Here is a 23,307-nt window from a genome sequence, read left to right as displayed (position 1 = left end):
CACAGGTTGCTTAGAACTATAGTACAAAAAAAAAAAAAAAAACTTTAACTGCAATGAAGATACTGCTGGGTATGTTTGATATTAAATATTTAGGAGACAGTTAATCAATCCTTATTATTAATTTTTTAACACAGATAACACAACTACAACTACTAAATCTGAAGATGGGCATTACGCAAGAACAGATTATGCAGGTACATAAAATTTTATACTACAAAACATGAGCACTTCTGTAAGAATTCTAAGAAATCATTGTTTCTTATTTATCCTAGATTGAATCTTGCAAGACTTATGATATGAGCTGGTCTTCTCTTGTTTAATTCAAGCTTTCAATACACAAAAATAAATTTTTCTTGAAACAAATAACACATACTTTTTTTTTTTTGCCAGAGTTAGAGCAATTGTCAAAAATGTCAGTAAGATATAATTAAATTGTTTTGACAGTGCAAATGGTACAAATGACAAAACATTTATCAAATTAATGGGCATCGATGGAAATTAATGCAATTTTTGGCAGTATATTATAATAAATGCAAATGTTCTTATTTGAATTTTCACAAAAAGTCAACAAAGAAAAAGTTTGCTAGCCTGAAAAGCTAAAAGGATAACTACAAATAGTAATGTAGGCTGTCTCTTTAGATGCTAAATTAAAGCAGTATGTATAATTTATTTTAAAAAATAAAATCCTTTAATTTATTTAGAAACTAGACTATAGCTACTCAGACATGCAAAATCATAAAAAATTCTATGCAAAAAATATAAATCTTTTGCAACTATAGAATTTTATATTCAGGAATAGCTCTACCTAGTATAATTTTCTTAGATTGAGAAATAATGTATGGTATATAATTGGAATGTTATCAGATTCTTAAACTTTATATAAATTTTTTGCTTAAAAACCTGAAAATGAAAGTATCAAGGTTGATAATGACATGTAAAATATTTTTAGATAGAATTTTCCATATAGCTACTAAGAAGCAATTGTAATTATTATGGCTAATAATTAATCAAAAGGCATCGCTTGTTATCTTTCAAATATATACTATCATTTGAAATTTTATTTCCTTTAATAATGTTTCTGACATTTTATATATATATATATATATATATATATATATATATATATATATATATATATATAGTCTTATGAAATTGGAAAAATAGTTGATCAGATGTTGTATTTGTAGATCTCCCAAATATCTCAGAATTTGGAAAGAACAAAAGGATTCTTTTTAAAAACTTTTTCACATTTTATCTTAATATTTTCTAACATGTGAATAAAACTTCTCATATGCCAAAAGCCTGGAGTTATCATGAACAATGATACATGGAAAAACTTTAGTTTCGCCATTATATACCCCTTCCCAAAGCATCCAAAAGATATGTCAACAGATGTTCCTTGAAAAGAATAGTCTAATGGTCAATAAGTTTAGGGAGAGCTGAGATAAACAAATGGATCTTCTACCCAATACTCCTCATAGATCTTACATTAATTATAAAATCTTTAAGAGATATGCATGTTTTATTTATATCCATAAGCAATTGGTTTCAAGATCACTTCACAGATACCAAAATCCAAGGATGCTCAAGTACCTTACATGATATGGGATAGTATTTGCAAATAACTTAAACACAGCTTCTTGATGATTTATACTACTCAATACAATGTAAAAGCTATGTAAATAGTTGTACTATATTGTTTAGGAAATAATGACAAGAAAATAACTCTGTACATGTTCAGTAAAACACAGATTTTTTTTCAAATATTTTTGATCAATGATTGGTTGAGTCCTAGAATGTGGAACCCATGAATACAGAGGACCATTTTTTTTTAATTTTACTGCTTTTTGTCAATCGTTTCTAGTTTATGTGAAGTACACTCAAACATAGACTGTCTTCTTTAAGGAACCCACATGTATTCATCATTCAAACCTAGTAACATCGATTCATAACTAATCCATTCCCATGCCTACCCTATTCTCTCTCTCCACCTGCATAGTATGTTAAATTAAACCCAAACATTGTATGATTTCATTCATGGTTAAACATGCATCTCAGAAAGATCAACCGTTATTTTAAAAATTATAATACCATAATTATGCCTAGAATAGTTAAAAATAATATCTCATGATACACACCTTTTATCTAAATTATCTGATAAATAACACATTTGTGTCACATTATACAGTACTCAAGTTCTCAGAAATGTACCTGAGGTATGTTGTTCCACAGAAAATAATTATTAAAAATAATAAAACACAGTAATAAAAAATTAAGTCTAATAATACATGTTTAAAATTGTGGATAAATCAAGTATAAATTTTATACTTTGTTATAATAATAACTATATCTTGACAGTGACCAAGCCACTACTAATAACTACACTGAAAATAATTTTATATCTGTTATTCAAATCAATTCACTTGGAAAAAAATTTTTGGAACTATAACATTCAATGAAAACCTTCTCCATTAAACCATCCATCACTGGACTAATAAAACATAAAATTTTCTCCCTGAAACAAAGAACTCTTCAAGTTGATTAGCATCATGTGCAATTATAGGAACATTTATGAATTGTACCAATAAATACCATGATAGAGTTAACCATTCTCTCAATGTTATTCAGGTTTTATATATCCATTTGTTCATTTTCAAAAAGAAATTCTTACTTCAAAAAAGTTTATACATTGTGTTGGTTTCAAACAGATTATCTCTGATGTTCAGTGTCACTGTTTTTAATTGACATGGTTTCCTACCTTATCCTCTATTGGACACAGAAATAAAAGAGAATTTTTTCAGTACATGCAAGTGAAAACTATTTACTCACTCAGTGTGGTCCAGAATTTTCTAGTTTACCACCAAATTTATCTACTAAATCTCAAAGAAAACTTAAAAGTTTAAAAATACATGCTTGTTCCAATACAAATTTACAATGGAAATACTAATGTCAACTGAAGCTTACAATTCCTAATTAAACATTGATTGCATACTTAAAATTCTCCTGGAATTTACTTTAGATAGCTTTATTTTCATTAGTGGTTTTTATTAAAATACATTGTGTACACCCCTTCAGAAATTACTTATTTCCTCCTCATTTCTTAGCTTCCAGTGGTATTTGCATCTTCCTGAGTTTGGGGACATAGACTTTGGTGGGGGAGGGAATGAAAGGAACAAACTGGAGAGTCAATATGTCATTGTGCTCTTCATTTACATTTCACAGGCTAAAATCTTCCTAAGAAGGGAAAGCATAAACTGAATGATTCACATTCCTTGAAGTTTGCTATGTTCTCACAGCTAATTTAATACCACATACACTTTCCTTCTTAGTCACAAACTCTCCCACCAGAGGGAAGTAACGATCTTAACACACTCTCATTTCCCTGTTATGTCATTGATACTGTAAATTTAAAACCCTTACCGACTCCCTTCTTTTGTTCCTCCAAGCCTACAAAGTTAGCAATACAAGAGCACATCTTTCTCAGTATAAAAATGGGTATCTTCTTGAAAGAAAGCCCAAATGTTAAAAAGAAACCAAAATTATTATACCTCTTTTTTTTAAAAGAAAGAAAATCCAGCAAGATCTAGAGAGTTTACAAAAGAAAGAAAGAGAGAGGAGGGGGATCAAGGAGGGAGGGAGGGAAGGAGGAGGAGGGAAAAGAAAGAGAAAAGGGGAAGAATGAAGTGAGGCAGTGAAAGAAAAGATACCAACTAAGAAAGCAATCCTAAAATAAAATTACCATGTGCAATGCAATGGGCTACAGTGTGTCTGACTTGCATGAAGATGTGAATTCCATAATCTTCACAGGCACATAAAAGTAGACAGCTCCAGGAAACCAAAGAATTTGCCACATTGTCCCCAGCCTGCATTTTTTTTTTCTCTTTGCCCTGACTTGGGTTCTGTTCTGTCCTCTCTCCTTTAATGAGACCCAAGTTGCTGCTGAATTGAATCCAGGGCTTTGGGTACCTGTTTCAAGGCCTAGTGGCAAGCTCCCTGCTAGATGAGCTAAACAATTTATTGTTGCTTTCCCTTCATCAGTCTAAGATGTGGGCTTAGATGAGGACAGTGCATTCTCCTGCAGAACGTTTCAAAAGAACACAAATTTTATAAAACCACAAATCCAGGGCCTTCAGGGCTTTCCAGTATTTAAAATTGCTAATATTAAATTTTTCTTCTAGAAATTTAAAATAACAAATGTTTTATGCCTCTTGAAATCTGCAGCATTTCCTTCAACGTAAATGTAATGCATACAATATACATATGTATTGATATATATTTATCCCTACCTATCATGTCTTGTAATGAAAAGAAAATGAAGCTTAACCATTCTTTTTCTCTTCATCTGGTATATGTATTTTCTAGTTGTGCTGCTTTTTTGTTTAAAAGCCTGGTTGAGCTTCAGAATATGGGACTACATCTTTATCTAGTAATAATGTACTTAATTCTATAAGGTGTTAAATGTTAAAAAAAAAAGAGTTCAACTCTTGTTTTTTTAATCATCTGGAAAGTAAACTCTATTTTATTTTATGACTTTCTACACCAGTTTCCAAAAAGGATTTGCAGTGTTTTATAATTAAAATATATTCAATGAGATTGTTTAAGCAGAAATTGAAAACATAAAAGCAGAACTGTTAAAAAAAATAAATATATCAGCAACATAAACCATTGCAGTTACTGCATTTAGCCCTGAGATAAAAGAGAAATTATGGTTGAGTCAATTTATTCCACAAATATTTATAGAGTTTCTTCCATAGGCAGACACTGTCTTGGGCTTCACAAAGGTGAACAAAATCAACCTAGGTCTTTGTTAAGTGGAACTTAGGTTTTCATTTTCTGATATAAATATAAAAAACTAAATTCAGAGACCAAAAATGAAGTTTCTCTATGGTAAATTATATTAGAACTATTTAGCATAGATCTTTTTACAAAGCATCACTGGAAAACATAGAATGGATAAGTCTTCAACACTGATTTTTATGAAACATGTCAAGAGGCTCTTTCTAATTTTTCTATCCATTTTAGGAGATTTTTTAAAAATCCATTTTTGATAACTTTCTAGAGCATAACATTAAAATATGTATAATTCAATGATAATGTTTCTGTGGGAGACTAAAGTAATGAATTTCATTCATGTATATTTCCAAATTAGAAAGAATAAATAAATAGTGCAAAACACTAAGGAAAATGTCTATGAAAAAAAAAACATACCTAGCTTATTTTCCTCAGATTTCTAAAAGTTAAATGGAATAGGATAATAGAAGAATCAGAAAGCCTGAGTAAGGGTAAAGAATATATGAGATGATAAGAGGTACATGGGGAAAGAAATTTCAGTGACTGTTAATTTGAATATTAAGTCCCAAGTTTGTGCCTTCAAAACTGAAGCAGGGATTTCCTGCCTGAGTCCATCTGGCTACAGATATGCATGGAGTCCATGTGTCTTATTTGTTAAGCATTTCATGATGCCACTTTGCAATTTCTTAAAATATTTATGAAGGATTAATCTTTACAGAACTTTCTCTTTAGAAATCCATTTCTTATTTTTAAGAAGTAAATGGAGTTATTAAGCTCAGTTCTGAAATATAGAAGAAAGGAACCAGAAAGATATAGCTAAACCAAATTCTACCCATCATATTAATATTCCATCAACCCATTTTTCCACCTTAAGCAGAAACTGACATCTTGAAAGGGTATCTAGATAGTCTAAGTGAATTGGTAAAATAACTTGTTCTCCGTAGAAGCCATTGCAATTTACAAAACCTTTTCACATATATTGTCTCCTTCACTCCTTGCAACAGAAATGTGAGGGAGATATTATATGCATTTGACAGGTGTGAAATGGAAGTTCAAGAAGATTAAGTAAAAAGAGTATGTGATAGAGCTAAGGTTCAAGCCATCATTGCTTCATTGCTAATTTCAGAATCCAGCAAGAGAGATGGTCAAGTACTAGGGAAGAAATGTCACTGCTTAGTATTTTGGGGAATTTTGCTACTGGTTCTGCACCCCAAAGGTTAACCCCTTGAGGGTTCCAGACTCAAAAACATTTCACCAAGAGGTCTATGTTGTTGTGAGATACTCCGAAGAGTGATTCTTTTCTTTTAATGTATATCTGTGTATTCTAAGCGTCCTTTAAGGGCTATTTTGTTCGGTTTTAAAATTCTCATGTTCTGTTTCATATTTCTCCACATAGACAAAAGAAAGCAAATGGAATAGTGTTTGCTATTGAGAAATCCTGCATTAATTAAAAAAATCTCCAACCTCTTTGTGATACTTTGCAGTTTTACAAAGGTCCATTCACATTATCTCATTTGCTCTAAAGTCAACCCAATAAAACAGGGTTACACACACAAGGGGAAATAAAATTGATGCTCAGAGAAACTAACTGGCTAACCTGGAACTAGTCACAGTATTTTGATATATTGACCATCCACCTGTGCAAATAGGTGCTTGATTAGCCTAATATTTTCCTCAATTGCTCTTCCAGTAAACATATATAGGCAGGACTATCAAGTGGTTTCATATCATATTTATAACATGAATTAATTCAGTCATGTGGCAAAAATCTACATTTAAAATGGAAGCTTTTCCATTTGCTCATGAACACAAGGAGCACTTCTCTGGAAAGCACATTATATCTGGGCCAATAATTTGATCTGTAGGAAATAAATAAATAGTAAATGCAGGCAGCAGCTTGTAGCACAAATATTGGTATCAGCAGTGAAATAAATAAAAATGTGTGCCCAGGCTATTACAATGCCACTAGACTAGCCTAGAATATTTAAGCCCAGAAAAATGAATTAAGATGTCAAGATTTTCTCAAGATTTCTGGGGGAAAGTGTCTCAATTCAAGTATTTTCCCCTCTGGGATTTACATTAGAGTGCTGCAAAATTCATAAAGCTTTCCATGAACTCTAACTCACAATTTTTCCTGCTCTCTTGAACTTCTGTGCCTTCATTGTTTTCCCCATAAAATCATGTAACCAGTCATCTGTAATATTATGTTATGTTCATAGTTATAGATAAACACAGAAATGGTATTTGCAATACAGATGAAGTTTCACTGCTGAAGAGTTGCCTTGGGCCCTGGTAGACACTCTGGAAAACTTTGTGTTTATGCCCCAGTTCATAAATGCATCCTGCATCATTTATGTGCACTTTTTCCTATTTGAAATGCTCTTTTCTGAAACAAATTGTTCACCTGGAGGTGTTACTTATCTATCATCCTTTCTCTTCCATAAATGTGTGGCAGCTGGTTTAGATGTGATAGCCACAAAATCAGACAGGACTGAGTTTAGACCCTGCGCCTGCTAATATTTACTATTTAACCTACAGGCAATTAGTTGACATTTCTGGACCTCAGTTTCCTTATCTGTTCAATAAAAATAATAAATCTAGTTTCAAATGATTGAATTTCAAATTAAGAGACATCATTTAAAGCATTAGCAGACAGCTAGTGAGGTAGCTGTTATTATTACTTCCATTTTAGTCTAAAAATCAAAAAGAATTTACTTTAATGGGAAACATGATGCATTGTATGGGCCTAGTCTGGCCATGTGATATGTGCTCAGAGTTTCCACACACATATCACCATTTATGAACTCAATTAACAGGTGTGCAGGGTTATTTCCTACCCAAACCATAAAACAGCTTGTGGCAAAGAACTTTGGATGACATTTTAATTCACTTTTTAAGTAATATTTTTGAGCATTTATTTATGTTTTTAACATATTGATATGTCTAAATTTTCATGCAGCCAATATTTCGATTTTCCTACAGTCAATACAACATGAGATTTAAATAAAAATTTATTGGGAGGACATAGAATATGACAGAACTGCAAGATGATGATATAAGATATTTCCTTTCAATTTGACCTTTAAAATTAGTTATTTATACCTCAGGGTATATGCTTGAGGGCCTACACATTTGTTATTTAAAAGAAACATATAATAAGTGACCAAGGAAAAAAAATAACAGAAATGAAATATATAGGAATTTATTTCTGTTTGTACAAAACATTATTTTTCACTCAGAAATGTTAGTACTTATATGTTGGTGATTAACACATGCACATATCTTAAGAAATTAGAACAATTTTTTTAATAAAATCTGATCATAAAGAAGAAAGCTCTGCTTAGCATAAAAGAAAAAGAAGGAAAAGCTCTTTGAACTCAATCACCCAAATATGACTAGTTAAAATGCACCAATTCTCCACCTTAATTCATCTTTTTCACCGCAAGCATGTTATTTCCATTCCTAGGAAGAGCAGTGTAAGTATTCATAGAATGTATAAAACTGAAAAAAAAAAGTAGGTGTTTCTAATGCCCTGTATAATTTCAAGACAAAATGTTTTTCATAAAACTAGTAAATAAAATTAAAGTAGTTTCAACAACAACAACAACAAAAAAAAAGTTCAGAGCACTTGGATTTGCTGCTTTGGTTAATGAATTTGACATGCCCCAAACATAGAACCCACATTATCAAGTACATTAGAAATTCAGTTTTCACATTTTGACAATTTGAGACTGTGTACAAACATAATCAACCAAATATATTCTTAAATACCTGCAAAAATAAATCTTGCAGAAGAACTGCATTTCCAAACAGTTGTTTTCTCCAATTATTCATTTGGAAAACAGTTATTCTTTGGGTGTGATTGAGAGGTATACAACATATGGGCCATAATCTAGGCAGAGCAACTGTGTGAAAATTGGTAATAAGGCCTGAGAAAAGTGCTGGTCTAGTAATATGCACAGTGATGAACAAGGAGGACAGCACTCCACCTGAGTCCTGAAGTGCAGGGGAGAGGGGCACAAAATATGTGGAACACAGTTCTGGGTGAGCTTTAAAAAGTTTTTGAATATTGGGAGCAGAAAGACAAGTGTAATCAAGGATAGAGGACCAACAAGGACAAATGTCTTGTGTATGATGACTCAGTGGAAGATGGATAATTGGCACAGGGTAGGAAGAGCATCACACTTGAAATATTGGCTGAATTCATGAACAAAGCTGGGAGGGTTCTAGAACTCATGGAATCAGAAATTTAAATTTTGGAGACACCAAGAGTCAACTTCCCTCCATGATGAACTCACATCAACCAAACTCAGTAAACTCAATGCCTGAGCACTGATGTGCAATGAGAAAAAAATGCCTAGAGGACTTCTGTACACTGACCACCTTACTGTATTCTCCTTCTAGAAATAAATTCTCTGATAAGCCCAGTGAAAATGAGGTTACTTAGTAAGCCTAAATAGAGCTCATATGCTTCAGAGGCTTAAGGCACCAAGCTAAGAAGCCTGATGTAAATGTCTGCACAGTAAGGATAGTCTGGGCCTCAAATCAGTGTAAACAACACGTGTCCTTGACTAGGGCCTTATCTTTATGGTCAGAACTTGCACTAATACCATTGACCTGTGTGGCTCTCTGTAGTCTGAGTTACCATTTCTGGGCGTCCACCCAACCAGTCTACCTACTTTTCTACATATAGTAAATTTAATCAGGATATAGTGAGGCCTCTTCTCCTATTCTGAACAAGTGTGGGGAAATCCTACTCACTTTTGATCTCCTTTGGGATCTCTTGCTCAACAGCCCCCAAGAAATGTCAGTGTGAGTATATAATTCAATTCACACTGGATGATGCATCCTATGAAAGTTTTTACACAAAGTTAACTTTGAAAGTCACTTTTTAACATATTATCCAAAGAGGTTTAACCAATAACAAAGAAAAAAAGGAATAATAGTTAGAAATTGTTTTTTCTGAGGTAATTTTTTTGGCATTTATGCAGATCCGTGTCCTCTATGGTGAAACTGCTAATGTTTAACTTCCCAAAATATAAACATAATGAAATCTATTAATTATCCCACATAGAATGAGATGGAGGGTTTTGCCAAGGGTTGCTAATGCATTATCAATATTTGATAGTACTACATAATGTTCCTGTAAAATATATTCCGGACCAATAAAAAATTCCTCTGCTTTTAAGAGTTCTTTTACACTTTCTGAGGTTCAAAGCTGTGTGTCATACATTAGAAAACTCCCTCCCCAGAGTACATTTTAAAATTTCTATTTAATAATAAAAATAAATGTTTACTTACACAAAATTTCATAATGTTTTTAAAATCATTCAGAAAATGAAGACTGAAAACCAGCTCCATTTCTCCTTCAGAAATTAGGTATTCCAGAGTGATCTTGTTATTTAGTTTATAGACGTTAAACCAACAAGCAATTAATGTTTTGTCAGGGAGTACATGTCCAAATTCACTTCTGCAGATTGATTATCCTTGTACTGTTGCAATTATTCTACAAATCTTACACTGCTAATTTTTTTTCCTGTTTATTTTTCTGTTATTTAAAGAGCCCCTATGGAATTGAAGGTTTTAAGTTGTTCAGAATAATCTCTGAGCAAATGCCATTCCTATCCCTTCACCCCTACCCATTTACCCATTCCCCACAATTGGTACATATGCCCTTATCATTGGTTTCTGATTGTTAATGACAAGTAGTTATAGAAGCAAGAGGAAGAATCAATGGGCAGACTATATATAGAAGAACCAACAGGAAAATTCTCTATAAAGTAGTTTTCATAAATGGTTCACATTGTGCTCTGAACCTAGAACAATCAATAGTAAGCATACCATCCCTTCCACAATGATACACAGCCATTAAAACATATCTAAGCAGATCTCTAGTACTATATTCTAGAATTGAAGCTGGTTGCTTCCTGCAACTTAGCATGCTTCTGAGCTCTTCACCTTAGCCATGAATTGATAAGTGCTCAGGAAACACAGCTAATTGTAATGTTATCCTAAGAAAATCATTATCATCTTCATTATAATCATGATTATCATCATCATCATAATCATCAGGGGGAAAAATACCACTGGAATTGGCTCACTTAGTTCATTCCAAAACAAACTAGAAATTACATGTGTTATCTGTTGTTTTGGATTCTCTAAGAGGCTATTCTCCAATGATGTGGGTAATCATATTTATTTCCTAATTTCATTTGGATTTTAGAACAAATGACTTACAAATGGCATTTTGTAGGAGAAAGAGCTTGGAATAGGAATGCAGAAATTTTTGTCTCAGTTTCAAAATTCCAGTAGTGCCAAGGTTTAGAAATTCTGCTTTATGAGACTAGAAATGATAAGAAAGTACATATTAGGCAGGGTCTAGGAGACAGGGGTCACTGGGAGTCCAAAGCTGGGCTCCCTAATGATATCTCCATTTTCTTTTTTTTTTTTTTCTTTTTTTTTTAATTTATTTTTTTATTGGTTGTTCAAAACATTATAAAGCTATTGACATATCATATTTCATAGAATAGATTCAAGTTGGTTATGAACTCCCAATTTTACCCCAAATACAGATTGCAGAATCACATCGGTTACACATCCACATTTTTATATAATGCCCTATTAGTAACTGTTGTATTCTGCTACCTTTACTATCCTCTACTATCCCCCCTCCCTCCCCTCCCATCTTCTCTCACTACCCCATCCACTGTAATTCATTTCTCTCCTTGTTTATTTTCCCATTCCCCTCACAACCTCTTATATGTAATTTTGTATAACAATGAGGGTCTCCCTCCATTACCATGCAATTTCCCTTTCTCTCCCTTTCCATCCCACCTCATGTATCTGTTTAATGTTAATCTTTTCTTCCTGCTCTTCCTCCCTGCTCTGTTCTTAGTTGCTCTCATTATATCAAAGAAGACATTTGGTATTTGTTTTTTAGGGATTGGCTAGCTTCACTAAGCATAATCTGCTCTAGTGCCATCCATTTCCCTGCAAATTCTATGATTTTGTCATTTTTTAGTGCTGCGTAATACTCCATGGTGTATAAATGCCACATTTTTTTTATCCATTCATCTATTGAAGGGCATCTGGGTTGGTTCCACAGTCTAGCAATTGTGAATTGTGCTGCTATGAACATCGATGTAGCAGTATCCCTGTAGTACGCTCTTTTAAGGTCTTCAGGGAATAGTCCAAGAAGGGCAATAGCTGGGTCAAATGGTGGTTCCATTCCCAGCTTTCCCAGGAATCTCCACACTGCTTTCCAGATTGGCCGCACCAGTTTGCAGTCCCACCAGCAATGTACAAGAGTACCCTTTTCCCCACATCCTCGCCAGCACTTGTTGTTGTTTGACTTCATAATGGCTGCCAATCTTACTGGAGTGAGATGGTATCTTAGGGTGGTTTTGATTTGCATTCCATTTTCTTATTGCAAAAAAAAAAAAAGAGAGAGAGAGAGAGAGAGAGATAGTCTCAGATCAAGATCTACTGGCTTAATCCAAGCTTCTTTTCATCTTGCTGCTTCAAATACATGCTCACTTTTCTTAAATAAAAGTTGACTCATAATGGAAATGTAACATTTCACAAATAAAAGAGAATATCTGTTTCTACAAAGAATTATGAGAACGATGAGGTTATAAAGGAATCTCTACCTGTAGTGACTGTAAAATGTTGAGAATCCTCACAGTCCTAATGAGATCTTAGGAAGTATTGCTAACTGGTATTCTCGTAACCTGGGCCCCTGCTTTGCTTCCATTAAAAGCTGTTCTTATCTTGTTCATATTAGCTGTTTCTTACAAATATTGACTAAATCGCTGAACCAAACACTACCCATTTGGAAAAAAAAAAGAAAAGAAATTCTTTTAATGATGTTCTTGGGCAATAGCAATCATTTGAAAGCTTCTTTTTATTATCTGCACTTCTCTTCATTATAAATTTTTGTAAACCTTGGCTCATAGAAATACATTTAAAACCAACTGGCTAAATTCTATTAAAACATTCAGCAGAAATTCTATTGTGTTGTTTATGGAACAAAATGTGTGATGCAGCATTAGAACTCAAGTGTTTATGAAAACCTTCATAGCCAAAACAGAAGGGGAACCTAAAGTTGCCTCTTAAATAGCAGCTTAGTGCTCAGCTGTCCTCTGCCAATTCTCCAGGAAGGACACAAATGTGCAATACAATTAGGTGGGTCCCAGGCACAGATCCTCCTTCCAACAGGGAATAAAGCTTGCTGGATCGGTATGTTGCCTTGCCTAGTGAAATAAAGTTATTGGTTTTGAAACAAGGACAATGAGGATATTTGTTTAAAAAGACAACTTGAAAAAGTAGCAAAGACAACAGGAAATGATAAATGAGCCAGTCTTTGCTACAGTAATTACTTTAGCATTGAAACAAATGAATAACTTTCACAGCTAAGCTATTTGCTGTCTTATATTATACTACTACCTGTTCATTCAATATGTGCTCCATAGCCCTTTGTACTGGAGAAAAATACCTGAGAAGGAGAAGTTGGTAAATAAAATGTCTGAGAAATTTGTGTTAATGTTTAAAAAACAAACTTACAGTGTCTGATGTCTTGTGTGGAAACAGAACATCTCTGAAAGATAGAATACTTTTTTTGTTTGTTTTTGTTTGGGGGTTTGGTTTCTTTATTTTTTAATCTATACTAGTTTTGTGTGAAAAGTTGTCATGAATAGGAAAATTGAAATAAGTTTTTCTGGTATAGACAGGTGAATTAATGCACAATTATCACTAAACTATTTATTAAATGTTATTATGTGATTTGTTAGCATATACTGAGGTATTGTAGAAAACATGTGAGACAAAGTTATCAAAAGACCTAAATTCTAAACCTAGTTGCTCAATTTATAAATATTATAAAACCTGCAGAAGTTGCCTAAACTTTATGAGAATCATAGAAATGATGGTAACATCTTTTCTGTCTTTATCATATGTTTTGAACAAGAAAGCCTTTGTGAAGTGTGACTCATTCTATATTCTAAGTAGTTATTATTGGGAAAAATTTATGATATAGCTACTTTTTATTTTAGGATACTTTTCATATTATCATCAAAATTTTGATTATCTTACAAATAGAAATAATGATTTCATTTGCAAATTAAAATTTTATTTAACTTTAACAAAATTTATACAGAAAAATTTTAAATTCTAGATTCCCATTTTTGTGCATCAGCTCTTAAATGTATATAAAAAATGGATATAAAAATTAAATAAAAAGACCTCTGAGTTTCTTCTTCCCTTGACTATATATAAAGCTTTGGATTTATGCCCCAGGTAGTTCTATTCTCTGCTGATTGGCTTAAGTCTCATTCAAACTCAAACTTCCAATAGCAGGAGGGCTATTTGGGGCCACAATTTATATTATAACAATAAATTTTATTTCCTCCTAGCCCCTTTAAACTGTCTCTATGACAGATACGTAGAAAAGATCATTGGACCCAACATATATAGAGTATTTCAGACTTTGAGCAAAAATTGTTTTAATTTCAGGCAATATTATCTAGCCTGAGAAAGAAAACAGTTACAAAATTTAAGTAAAATTGTATGCCAATTAAAATCATGAACTAAAAATGTTAAGAGCACATTCCAGATAAGATACACCCATCATTCCCACATTTCAAAAATGGGATTTCATTCAGAGATTACAACAATCAATACAAGCATAAACCTTTCTAGTACTGCAAAGAAAGGATTTCTAAGTTGTAATTATTGTCCATTCCCTTGGTAAACAGAAAATAAACAACCAGTCTAGTCACAGGTATTCATGAAAATTAAATTCTACCCCCCCTTACCAATTAAATGAGGCTTTATCCTGTTTTTAAATTTCTTTGGAGAAATAGATTTTCTATGTTGTCTTTATCACCTAATCCATCAGTTGATAATCCTTGATTATTTTAAAAAGGCCATGTGCTTTTTTAATTAACAAATTCTTCTATTGGGACTTGATTTCCAAGGGTGCCCTTCATTCCTTTAAAAAGAAAAAGACAAACTTTGGTAGTTTACCTCCATAGGTTGTATTACTTTTACTTGTCATGATATTTTCAGTACATGGGCTATTCGGGGTTTAGCAAAATACATCTACAAACTATTATTAGACTTTGGATTTAATTTTGAGCCTCGAAATAGCATAGTTCATTCAATGCTCTATGTGACATTTTAAAAACCTCAGCAAACAGTATTATTCTTGGAAAAGAAAAGCTCTTTCTCACTAGATTCAGCATTTAGAAACAATATTGAATTGATTTGAATCAGAAAATTGTCTCTGAAAACCCAAAATGAATATAAACATTAGGCAGATGATCTCACCTCTTATTTCCTGCCTTAGTCTTGTTCTGTTTCTATGAGTAGTTCTTAATATTCATTCAAACTTTGTATGTGTTCGGATGCATCCCAAAGCCAGAGTTTGCTCTTGCTTTAGTTAGAGCTGAGTCTTATGCTTTCTCTACTTCAGAGCTGTGCAAGGCTCCTATTCCTTGGGGTAGAGAGTCCTCTTAATAAGAAGCATGTTATCGTCATGTACCAGGCACTGTCATCTCATATGTCAAGATCACTTGTATATTTTACTACTATTTCTTCACCCCAAAAACAAAAATGGAGCACTAAGGTGAGGATAGCTCTCCTGCCTTACCCTTCAGGCAGGATTCATAACATTCCTTGGAGTGACAAAGGTTCATATACTTTTCTGCCCTAGGAGAGAGAGGGTGAAGAAAAAAAGACTAAGATGCATCATTAATCATGCAAACTGTCTACTGCAACACTGCCAAGAAAATGATCATCCTCGTGCCACCCATCAATATTCCTGACACCTGTCTAAAAACTCAGGTCATGCATATCCATCTGCCTTTAGACAAGTGTCAATGTGCAAACAACCCATCACTATTTTTAGGGTCATGTTAAAATTATTCATCACCTGCCTGTTCATTCATCCAATTTGTCATATTATCCTAATCTCCCGATATCTATTACTGGTCATCTGCCCTTTGCATGGTGTTTTTAAAGCACTAGAGTATAAGATGTTTTTGAAACTGTCAAATATATGAACAGTGGATCCTATTGTAGGCCAGAGTTCCCAGCAGGAAGTTACTATGCTTAATGTCCCCTTTTGCTTAAGATTAAATATGACATTAGGGGTTCCTATGTCTACTGCAGGTTCCTCTTCAATCTAATTTCTGGTAAATGAATTCTGGTTTCTAATAACTTTTATTGTAAAATCCATAATATTTATGCTTTTGGAAATGGTTCCAAGAGGTTAAAAAAAAATCTTACAAATGAAACAAAGCTTTAAAAGTGTAGAGATCACTTTTATCAAAGTATCAAAGAAAAGTAGTTCTGATGAAACTGTCAATACTCAAATGCCTAGAAATAGTAAAAAACTGAAAATGAAATAGAAATTTTGGTAGAAAAATATGATGCAGCATATGATACTCATGGTGGTATGTCTTATTTATCATTTTAGTATGAAAATCATAATCGCTAAAATTAACTGGTCAGTCAGGTATCAAATAAATTTAACATTTTAATTTGACACCTACTACAGTTTTAAAACTAGTATAATTCTATCCTTCTTGCTTTTATTCTATTACTTATTTCTATTAACATCTTGAAATGGGTATCATTGGACATTTCCACATGGCTGGAAAAATTTTAGGCCTGGGATTGAACACACCCTTAATTCTGGTAGTGGTTGTACACTAGTCCTTCCTAGACACTAACACTTTCCCCCCCAGCCTCCATGAGCCTTTGTTTCCTTACCTGTCATTATCTCAGATAGATGATATCCAGTATCTGTTTCAGATGAAAGTCTTCCTTTTTCTGTGGCACAAGAAACCACAGGCAGAAGTGCTCAGGCCTTGCTAAACAATGACTTTCTCCAGAATGCTCATAAATGTGTTAGAATCCTGAGAAGGATTAGCAAAGCCACTATTTTTGCTGTGGTCCACATTGCTTTTGCCTGTGCTCACCACAATGATAAGTTCTCAGCATAGAAAAGTATCAGTTATTTTCAGGCACTTTCAAGTGGCATGGGTTTTTAACTGTGAACAGACCTGGTTCTGAGGCTACTGATACCCAGGACTTCAAGGTGGCAGACATTAAAAAAAAAAAACTGAGACTCCCAAATCTTGCACATGTGGAAGATACAGTGCCTCAGAGAAATTGTGATTTAGTTAGCCATTTAGGTTCAGAATTCTTATTGGTAAATTTCTTGATGATTGATCAGTTTATCACTCATGCTGGGAATATTTGTCTTTACAGAAATAAGAAATTTGGGACAAACCACACTTAACCCTCTCTCTAACTTTAAGTTCAGAAACTCAGATTACACTAAATAAACATTCTTATACTAAATAATGATTATTCACTTAACATTTTATGCCAAATAGAAAAAAAAAGAATTAAAGAAATAGAATGACAGAAAAATCATATCTGTTTTGTATTTACTTTGAGTTATGTATTATATTATACGAAATCTCTTCAAAGTCTATTTGGAGAGTAGCTCTAGTGAACCTTTTCAGAAATAAGGAAAGTAGAGTTCAGAGACGTCACTGCAACAAAGCAGGGATTCAAGCAATGAGGCAACCGTGACCATGACCAGCAACATGAGAATCCAGCAGTGTTACAAAGTAGGTGGCCTTTACATTGGGTTACCTGGCAGAGAAAAGAAAAGAGCATTATCAACATAGAGAAGAGCATTTGAAAGGCAAAGAGGCATTGATGAGAAGGCTGGTCAGTTTCTTGTGACTGATGCATGGGATAAGGAAGGGGAATTCATGGAACTAAGAGGAAAGAGTAGTTTCTAAACTCAGTCCAGGCTCCTTCCACATTTGAAATGGAAGTTGAAATCTGTCCACTGTTCAGTGGGTGAACCATGGAGGTATTTTACATAATGTCATGTCTTATATAAATAAAAAAGGGGGAGGAGAGAAAGGAAACCCTGGCAGCAAAGTGAAGAAATGGCTGGAGAGATAAGGGACAGGAGACAAGATGAATGAGGAGAAGGTGGTGGTAAAGATGAAAAGTGAAGGTGATGAGAAAAAGAAGAAGAAACATATATTAGGAGGATTTAGAAGACAAAAGTTTACTTTATTTGCTAACTGGATAAGAATGCCAAGAGAAGTGGAGAGTCGAGACAAATATCAAGCTTCCTTGTTTGGTTGCCTAGATGGTTGGTACTTCTGTTCCCTTAAATAGGATAATAGCATGAGGAAGAGCAGATCTGGGCAAAATAATGAACCAGGGCTTGATGCATTTTATTTTAAGACGTCAACATAGAAATGAACTAGAGGACTACTGATCTGGAGAGAAGTGGAAACGAAAATGATTCTGTGTTAACCCTCAAGTAGAGACTGAGCCTAAAAGGTGCCTGGGAATTCAGATTGAAGAAAAATCAAAGACGGCTAACAGTAGATACCTGAGAAACAGTGGATGGGTAACAGGGGCCCAGGAAGCAATGCAAATTGTGAAAACACTCAGAAGCTTCTCTCTCTTTTATGTTCTTCCTTCCACTGGTTTCATGTTTCTCTTTTCTAATGTCAAATAAATGGTCATTGCACTCTGAGAATTTTATGGAAAAATGGTCTTCCTGGTCTGAAGCTTACTTTTCTGGACCATAATGTCTAAATATTACATCTTGCTCTGGATGCTAACTACCTCATAAGGATGTGCTTGCCTCTCATCTTCCCCTGGCTATACCCTTCACACCACTGGACTCCCAGTGCCTTGCTGTCCACAGTCATCCCCGACTTTCTCTCTGCCACCACTGGGTATCCTTTTCTTTACATTTTTTAATGTAAAGAGAATTTTATCTGTGAATTTATAGTTTTCCATTTTTATTTTGTTTTCTTTATAAACTCCATGAGGGAAGGGAATTCATCCCATTCCCCAATCTAAATGCAGTGTCTGGAAAAATGCCTGATACATACTAGACACACAATAATTATTTGCTGAATAAATGATTAAGACTGGCAGTCATCTACCTAAACACTGAAATATATGAATTTTTAAAGAAAGTTCCATATCAAATTAACCCATCAAGTCCCAAGTTTTCAATTCTGTGATTATTTCAACAAAATCAACACAGGTTCATTAAAATATGTTGGAAATCATAATCTGGAGCTTATATATAATTATATTAATTGATATTATTATACCACAATATAATTTATTATTATTATTATTATTATTATTATTATTATTATTATTATATAATCATTTAAAGAGGCATTGAGAGAAGGCAGGTTTATTTATGAGATATATATATATCATAAATTTTATATTAATTTTTATTCCTAACAAACTGATAGATTCCAGTATGTGGTTCAATTTTTTATTTCTGCAGGACATTTTAAAACATTTTAAGGAAGAACTTGGTACAGAAAATAAAATTCCAAACATTGCTTTGGAAGTAATAGCAGAGACTGTTTACTGAAAGGGGAAGAAAGAGACCTTCATATGCAAATGTATGGCATTTGAAAATGTCATATAACTACATCTACATATAAATAAGCTGCTCTCTGAATTCCAGAGAAGGGAGACTTTGTATTGCATTAGCCAATTTCTATATCAAAGTAAACTAATACAGTAGCAGTGAGACATGGAAGAGCACATCTTTACTGCCTCTTAATACAGTTGTAGCACTCTAGGGCAAAGACCACCTGGCCAAAATCCAAACCAAAATGAAATCAAGTCCCACAGTGCTTGAATGGTAATGGAAATTAACCAGCTAGGAGAAAAGGGATGGGCAGATCAAACATTGACAACTCCCTGTCCAGTATTTGTTCCCTTCTAGAAAATGAATGGGAGTCAAAGGTATCATGAAGTCTCCACATTCAACCTCTGTGCTAGGATGGTTTAGTTTTTGTTTGTTTGTTTGTTTTTTGGTTGTTTTTTTTTTATGTAAAATTCAAAGGATTGGGACAAAAAAGAAAAGACTTTTAATTTTTACCTCCTTTCTACTTGACATTTGTTTCTTGATATAAAGATATTGTCTTGGCAAGATGGTCACTTTGGGAAAATTCCTCCAGTAAACCATAGTATGTAAGCTACCAAGTAGGGATAAATAACTCCTCTGTATTAAGTGAATTTTCCTTCCAGGACACCAGGATACCATCCTATAAATTATATGTTCTCTACATTGTTATGGTACTCCCAGTTCCTGGAGGAGACACAGGGAAAAAAATTTTTTTGAAAAATTATTTTATGCAATTTTTACTGGCCACTTGGTAGAATCCATGTGGGAGTTGTGTTTCCCTACCAGCAAGAGCTGATTGCAATCTATCAGTACCTGCACCACGATTTCATTTTAGGTACTAAAAAGCATAACAAATTCAGCCCTGGCCCTCATCCAGCATATTTATAAGGGAACTGGAGCTGAGCTAGAATGATAACCAGAGGGAAATACTTGAATTTAAGAAAAAAGAGAAATTTTAATGAACTTAAGGTATTAAAGAAGAGAATGGCAAATCCTATGTTTAAAGGAAACCAATAAATCAAAATGGTCTTCAGGTGAATAAATACAGTTGCTACATTTTATTGAACACAAATGAATGTTTGACACTTTATTAGTGCTTCTCTTTGAAATGAACTTTCAATAAAAAAAAATTACTGCCATTGGAAAGATTAAAAATTTTAGGCTCAGAAAGTTTAGGCAATTTGTCCAAGATCATCCAGCTATTTAAGCTGATAGTATATGTGATCTCTTTAACCACAAAGCTGACTGATCTCTTTTCATTACACCAGCCTGCCTCTTGATATATAGAGCAGTAAGAAAAAGGTAGCAAGATGCACACTGGGTACATCTGAAAATATACAGTCTCTTGTGGTGGATATTAAAGGAACCAAAGCAAATCCCTAATGAGGATTAAAAATATCGTATCAAAGAACATGTTCAGAAAACTAAAAAAGGAAAAAAGAAGTAGAGAAAATTTTGTTGACTTTATGCTAAAATGTGCTGACATGTGGGGATATTTATGTTTTCCTGAACATCTGGTGGATATTAGTATGTTTTTATTCACAATCTTCTATTATTAATGATAAAGGAAAGCTGGATAATTATGATATACTGCTACAAATGGATAAATATCATGCATAGTTTTTTCCAGCGTATTACAGAATCTCATCATCCCATCAAACATAAAAACATAAAAGTTATTTTTAAAAAGGAGAAATTTGGATATTCTCTTATAACAAACTTGTTTCCATAAGAATAGACCATATTGAGTCAGCAACACTGTGTCAAAAAGAGAATACGTTTCAAGTCATGATTTGTTGTTACAAACAAGTGATTCAAATTATATTCTTAATACTGCGTGTAGTTTGAGAAATAACCTAAACCTGATATATACTTGTTTTGACAGATTTCCATTTTTTATAAGACTTCATGGGAAAGATATGGTTTTATTAGAGATAAAAGCCACCATGGCTACTGTCTCTTTGTAGATTGTCAAGATGAAGTGGATCTTTACTGACCCAGCTACTGTGGCAGGTTCCTTCAACTACTGAGGGCTTTTTACAAGAATCCATTATTGAGTAAAACTGATTCCTTTCCATGTAATGCTGGCAATGACACATATTCAAAGGGTGGCTAAGAAAGTTCTGGTAGTTAAACTGCTGGTCCTGCTGGAGAGGCAGGCTGCCCATGAGCAGGAGAACTAAGAGCTATATACATTAGTTCACGGGGATCTACTCTGTAGCAGGAGTGTGGGCTTTCATGGCATGTGCTGCCCTGCTTAATCTATGCCTTCTACCCTTTTGTCTTTGTAGTCCCAGATACAACCAATTCCCCTCTGGCCCATGCTTTATCTCCCATCTTTTATTTTTTTTTCCATATATAGATTATTCAAAGTACTCTCATACTTTTTTGTTTATCAAGTTTTGTTTCCACTTCATTTGTCAGTTTAGATATTCTTATTCATTTTATTTATCGAACACTAACTATATGCCAGGCGCTGTGCCAAATACTTTACATTTCACATCTCATTTATTCATTATACATGTTAGTTTAAAATAGTTATAATTTGATGAGCACTTACCATACTCAACATTGCCAGTCAATGTTACAAATTTTATAAACATGCATAATAGTTAATAACTTGACTGTGGTTAGAGCTAGGAAAAAAGGGATTTGTACCCAAAGTGCTAAGCCTAACATTTATTACCTGAAAAATGTATACAAGTAGGTTCTGCTATTTCATTTATTTTAAATTGAGGCTGTGCTTCCTACCTTCACTTTGGAATCTGGGCATGAGTCCTATATGCAACATGGGCCTCCTATCCCCATTTTAGAGATGAGGAAACATTTACAGAGAGATATATGATTTGCTTTAGGTCCCACAATTAGTAAGCAGGAACACTACTTTTGAACTCAGATAGTTTGACACAGTAGCTTTTCATTTGTAGTAGAAATGAGATTACTTTCAGTGGTGTAAAAATTCACTGTCATTACCACACCATTTGACTCATACTGTTTCAAGGATGTAGTGTAAGCAAACATGCTTATGTGCAGTATCTCTTAGAAAATACTAACAAATATTCAGAGAATAAGAGAAAAACAATTGTGCCTAAAGTTCTTCAGGTTCATAATTTGCTCCTGATTTCTTCAAAATGTCCTTGTGAAAGTGAAAAGATAGTAAAAGGCTTGTATGGGTCCAACTTTGTGTAGCCAAAAGACAGCTCTGCAGAGCTTCTCCTCTGCTAGGCATACTTCATCTTCTGTATAGTAAACTCATCTTCTTTAATGGGAGTGGAAGATTCATTGTTCCAAACTTCAGACAAAGATCCCTACACTGGATGTTACTAAACCTGACAGTGCTCTGAAAGGGCAGTCTGGTCACCCCTGGCCACGGTCAGGACACAGTAACAGTTGCCTCCAGTGACCCAAGACCAATAAAAATATGAAAGAAGTTCTTACTCCCAGAAGCAATTAGCCCATTTCAGGTTCTCCCAACTATGACATAAAAGATTGGCAGCCTTTTAAATACACTCAGACTTTTTTGGCAGCTAGAAAAACTGTTTCTATAAAACCGTATGAACATGAAAGCAACTGGTGAATATCTGAGTTTACGAAGTTGAGGAAGGGAAGAAAGCTTCACATTCTTAGTAACAATGGTTGTTCATAAATAATGAAAAGTCTGAATATGTTAAATCTAAATAGATAAGTAAGAAAATCTTAAAGACTTCACCATTATTTGTTATACAAACAAAAAACAAAAAATAAAATTTCTTTGGTGATCTTTGTTTTTCAACTAGTAAATATTTTTTATTGTAAAAAAACATAGTTGTTATAGGTAATTACTATTAAATTTTGGAGAATTTCTTGCCAGTTTTTTACATTTCCCACATATTGTATATGTCAGCATCCTATTCATTTTCTGTCACCAAAATTCTTCATAATTTTTTTCTGACTATTTTGTTACACTATAGTTTATTTAACCACAATGTGATTGCTAAAACTCTAGGCAGTTTCACATTTTTTTTTTTTTTTGCTTTTTGGGATAATGA

General features: G+C 33.5%; 1 protein-coding gene across 2 annotated transcripts in view; it reads left to right on the top strand.

The window, feature by feature from the left end:
- The window catches only part of Tmeff2 (transmembrane protein with EGF like and two follistatin like domains 2), a 257,940-nt gene that overhangs the window by 190,673 nt on the left and 43,960 nt on the right, over nt 1-23,307 (top strand). For both annotated transcript variants that reach the window (XM_048808203.1, XM_015481170.2), the window contains exon 7: nt 135-194. In XM_048808203.1, the coding sequence (XP_048664160.1) occupies nt 135-194 (60 nt within the window). The remainder of the gene's footprint in view (nt 1-134; nt 195-23,307) is intronic.

The sequence above is a fragment of the Marmota marmota genome, unplaced genomic scaffold (genome assembly GCF_001458135.2).
Source record: "Marmota marmota marmota unplaced genomic scaffold, marMar, whole genome shotgun sequence".
NCBI classification, from domain to species: domain Eukaryota; kingdom Metazoa; phylum Chordata; class Mammalia; order Rodentia; family Sciuridae; genus Marmota; species Marmota marmota.
The sequence above is the reverse complement of the archived record's forward strand: the minus strand, read 5'-3'. Positions and strand labels throughout refer to the sequence as shown.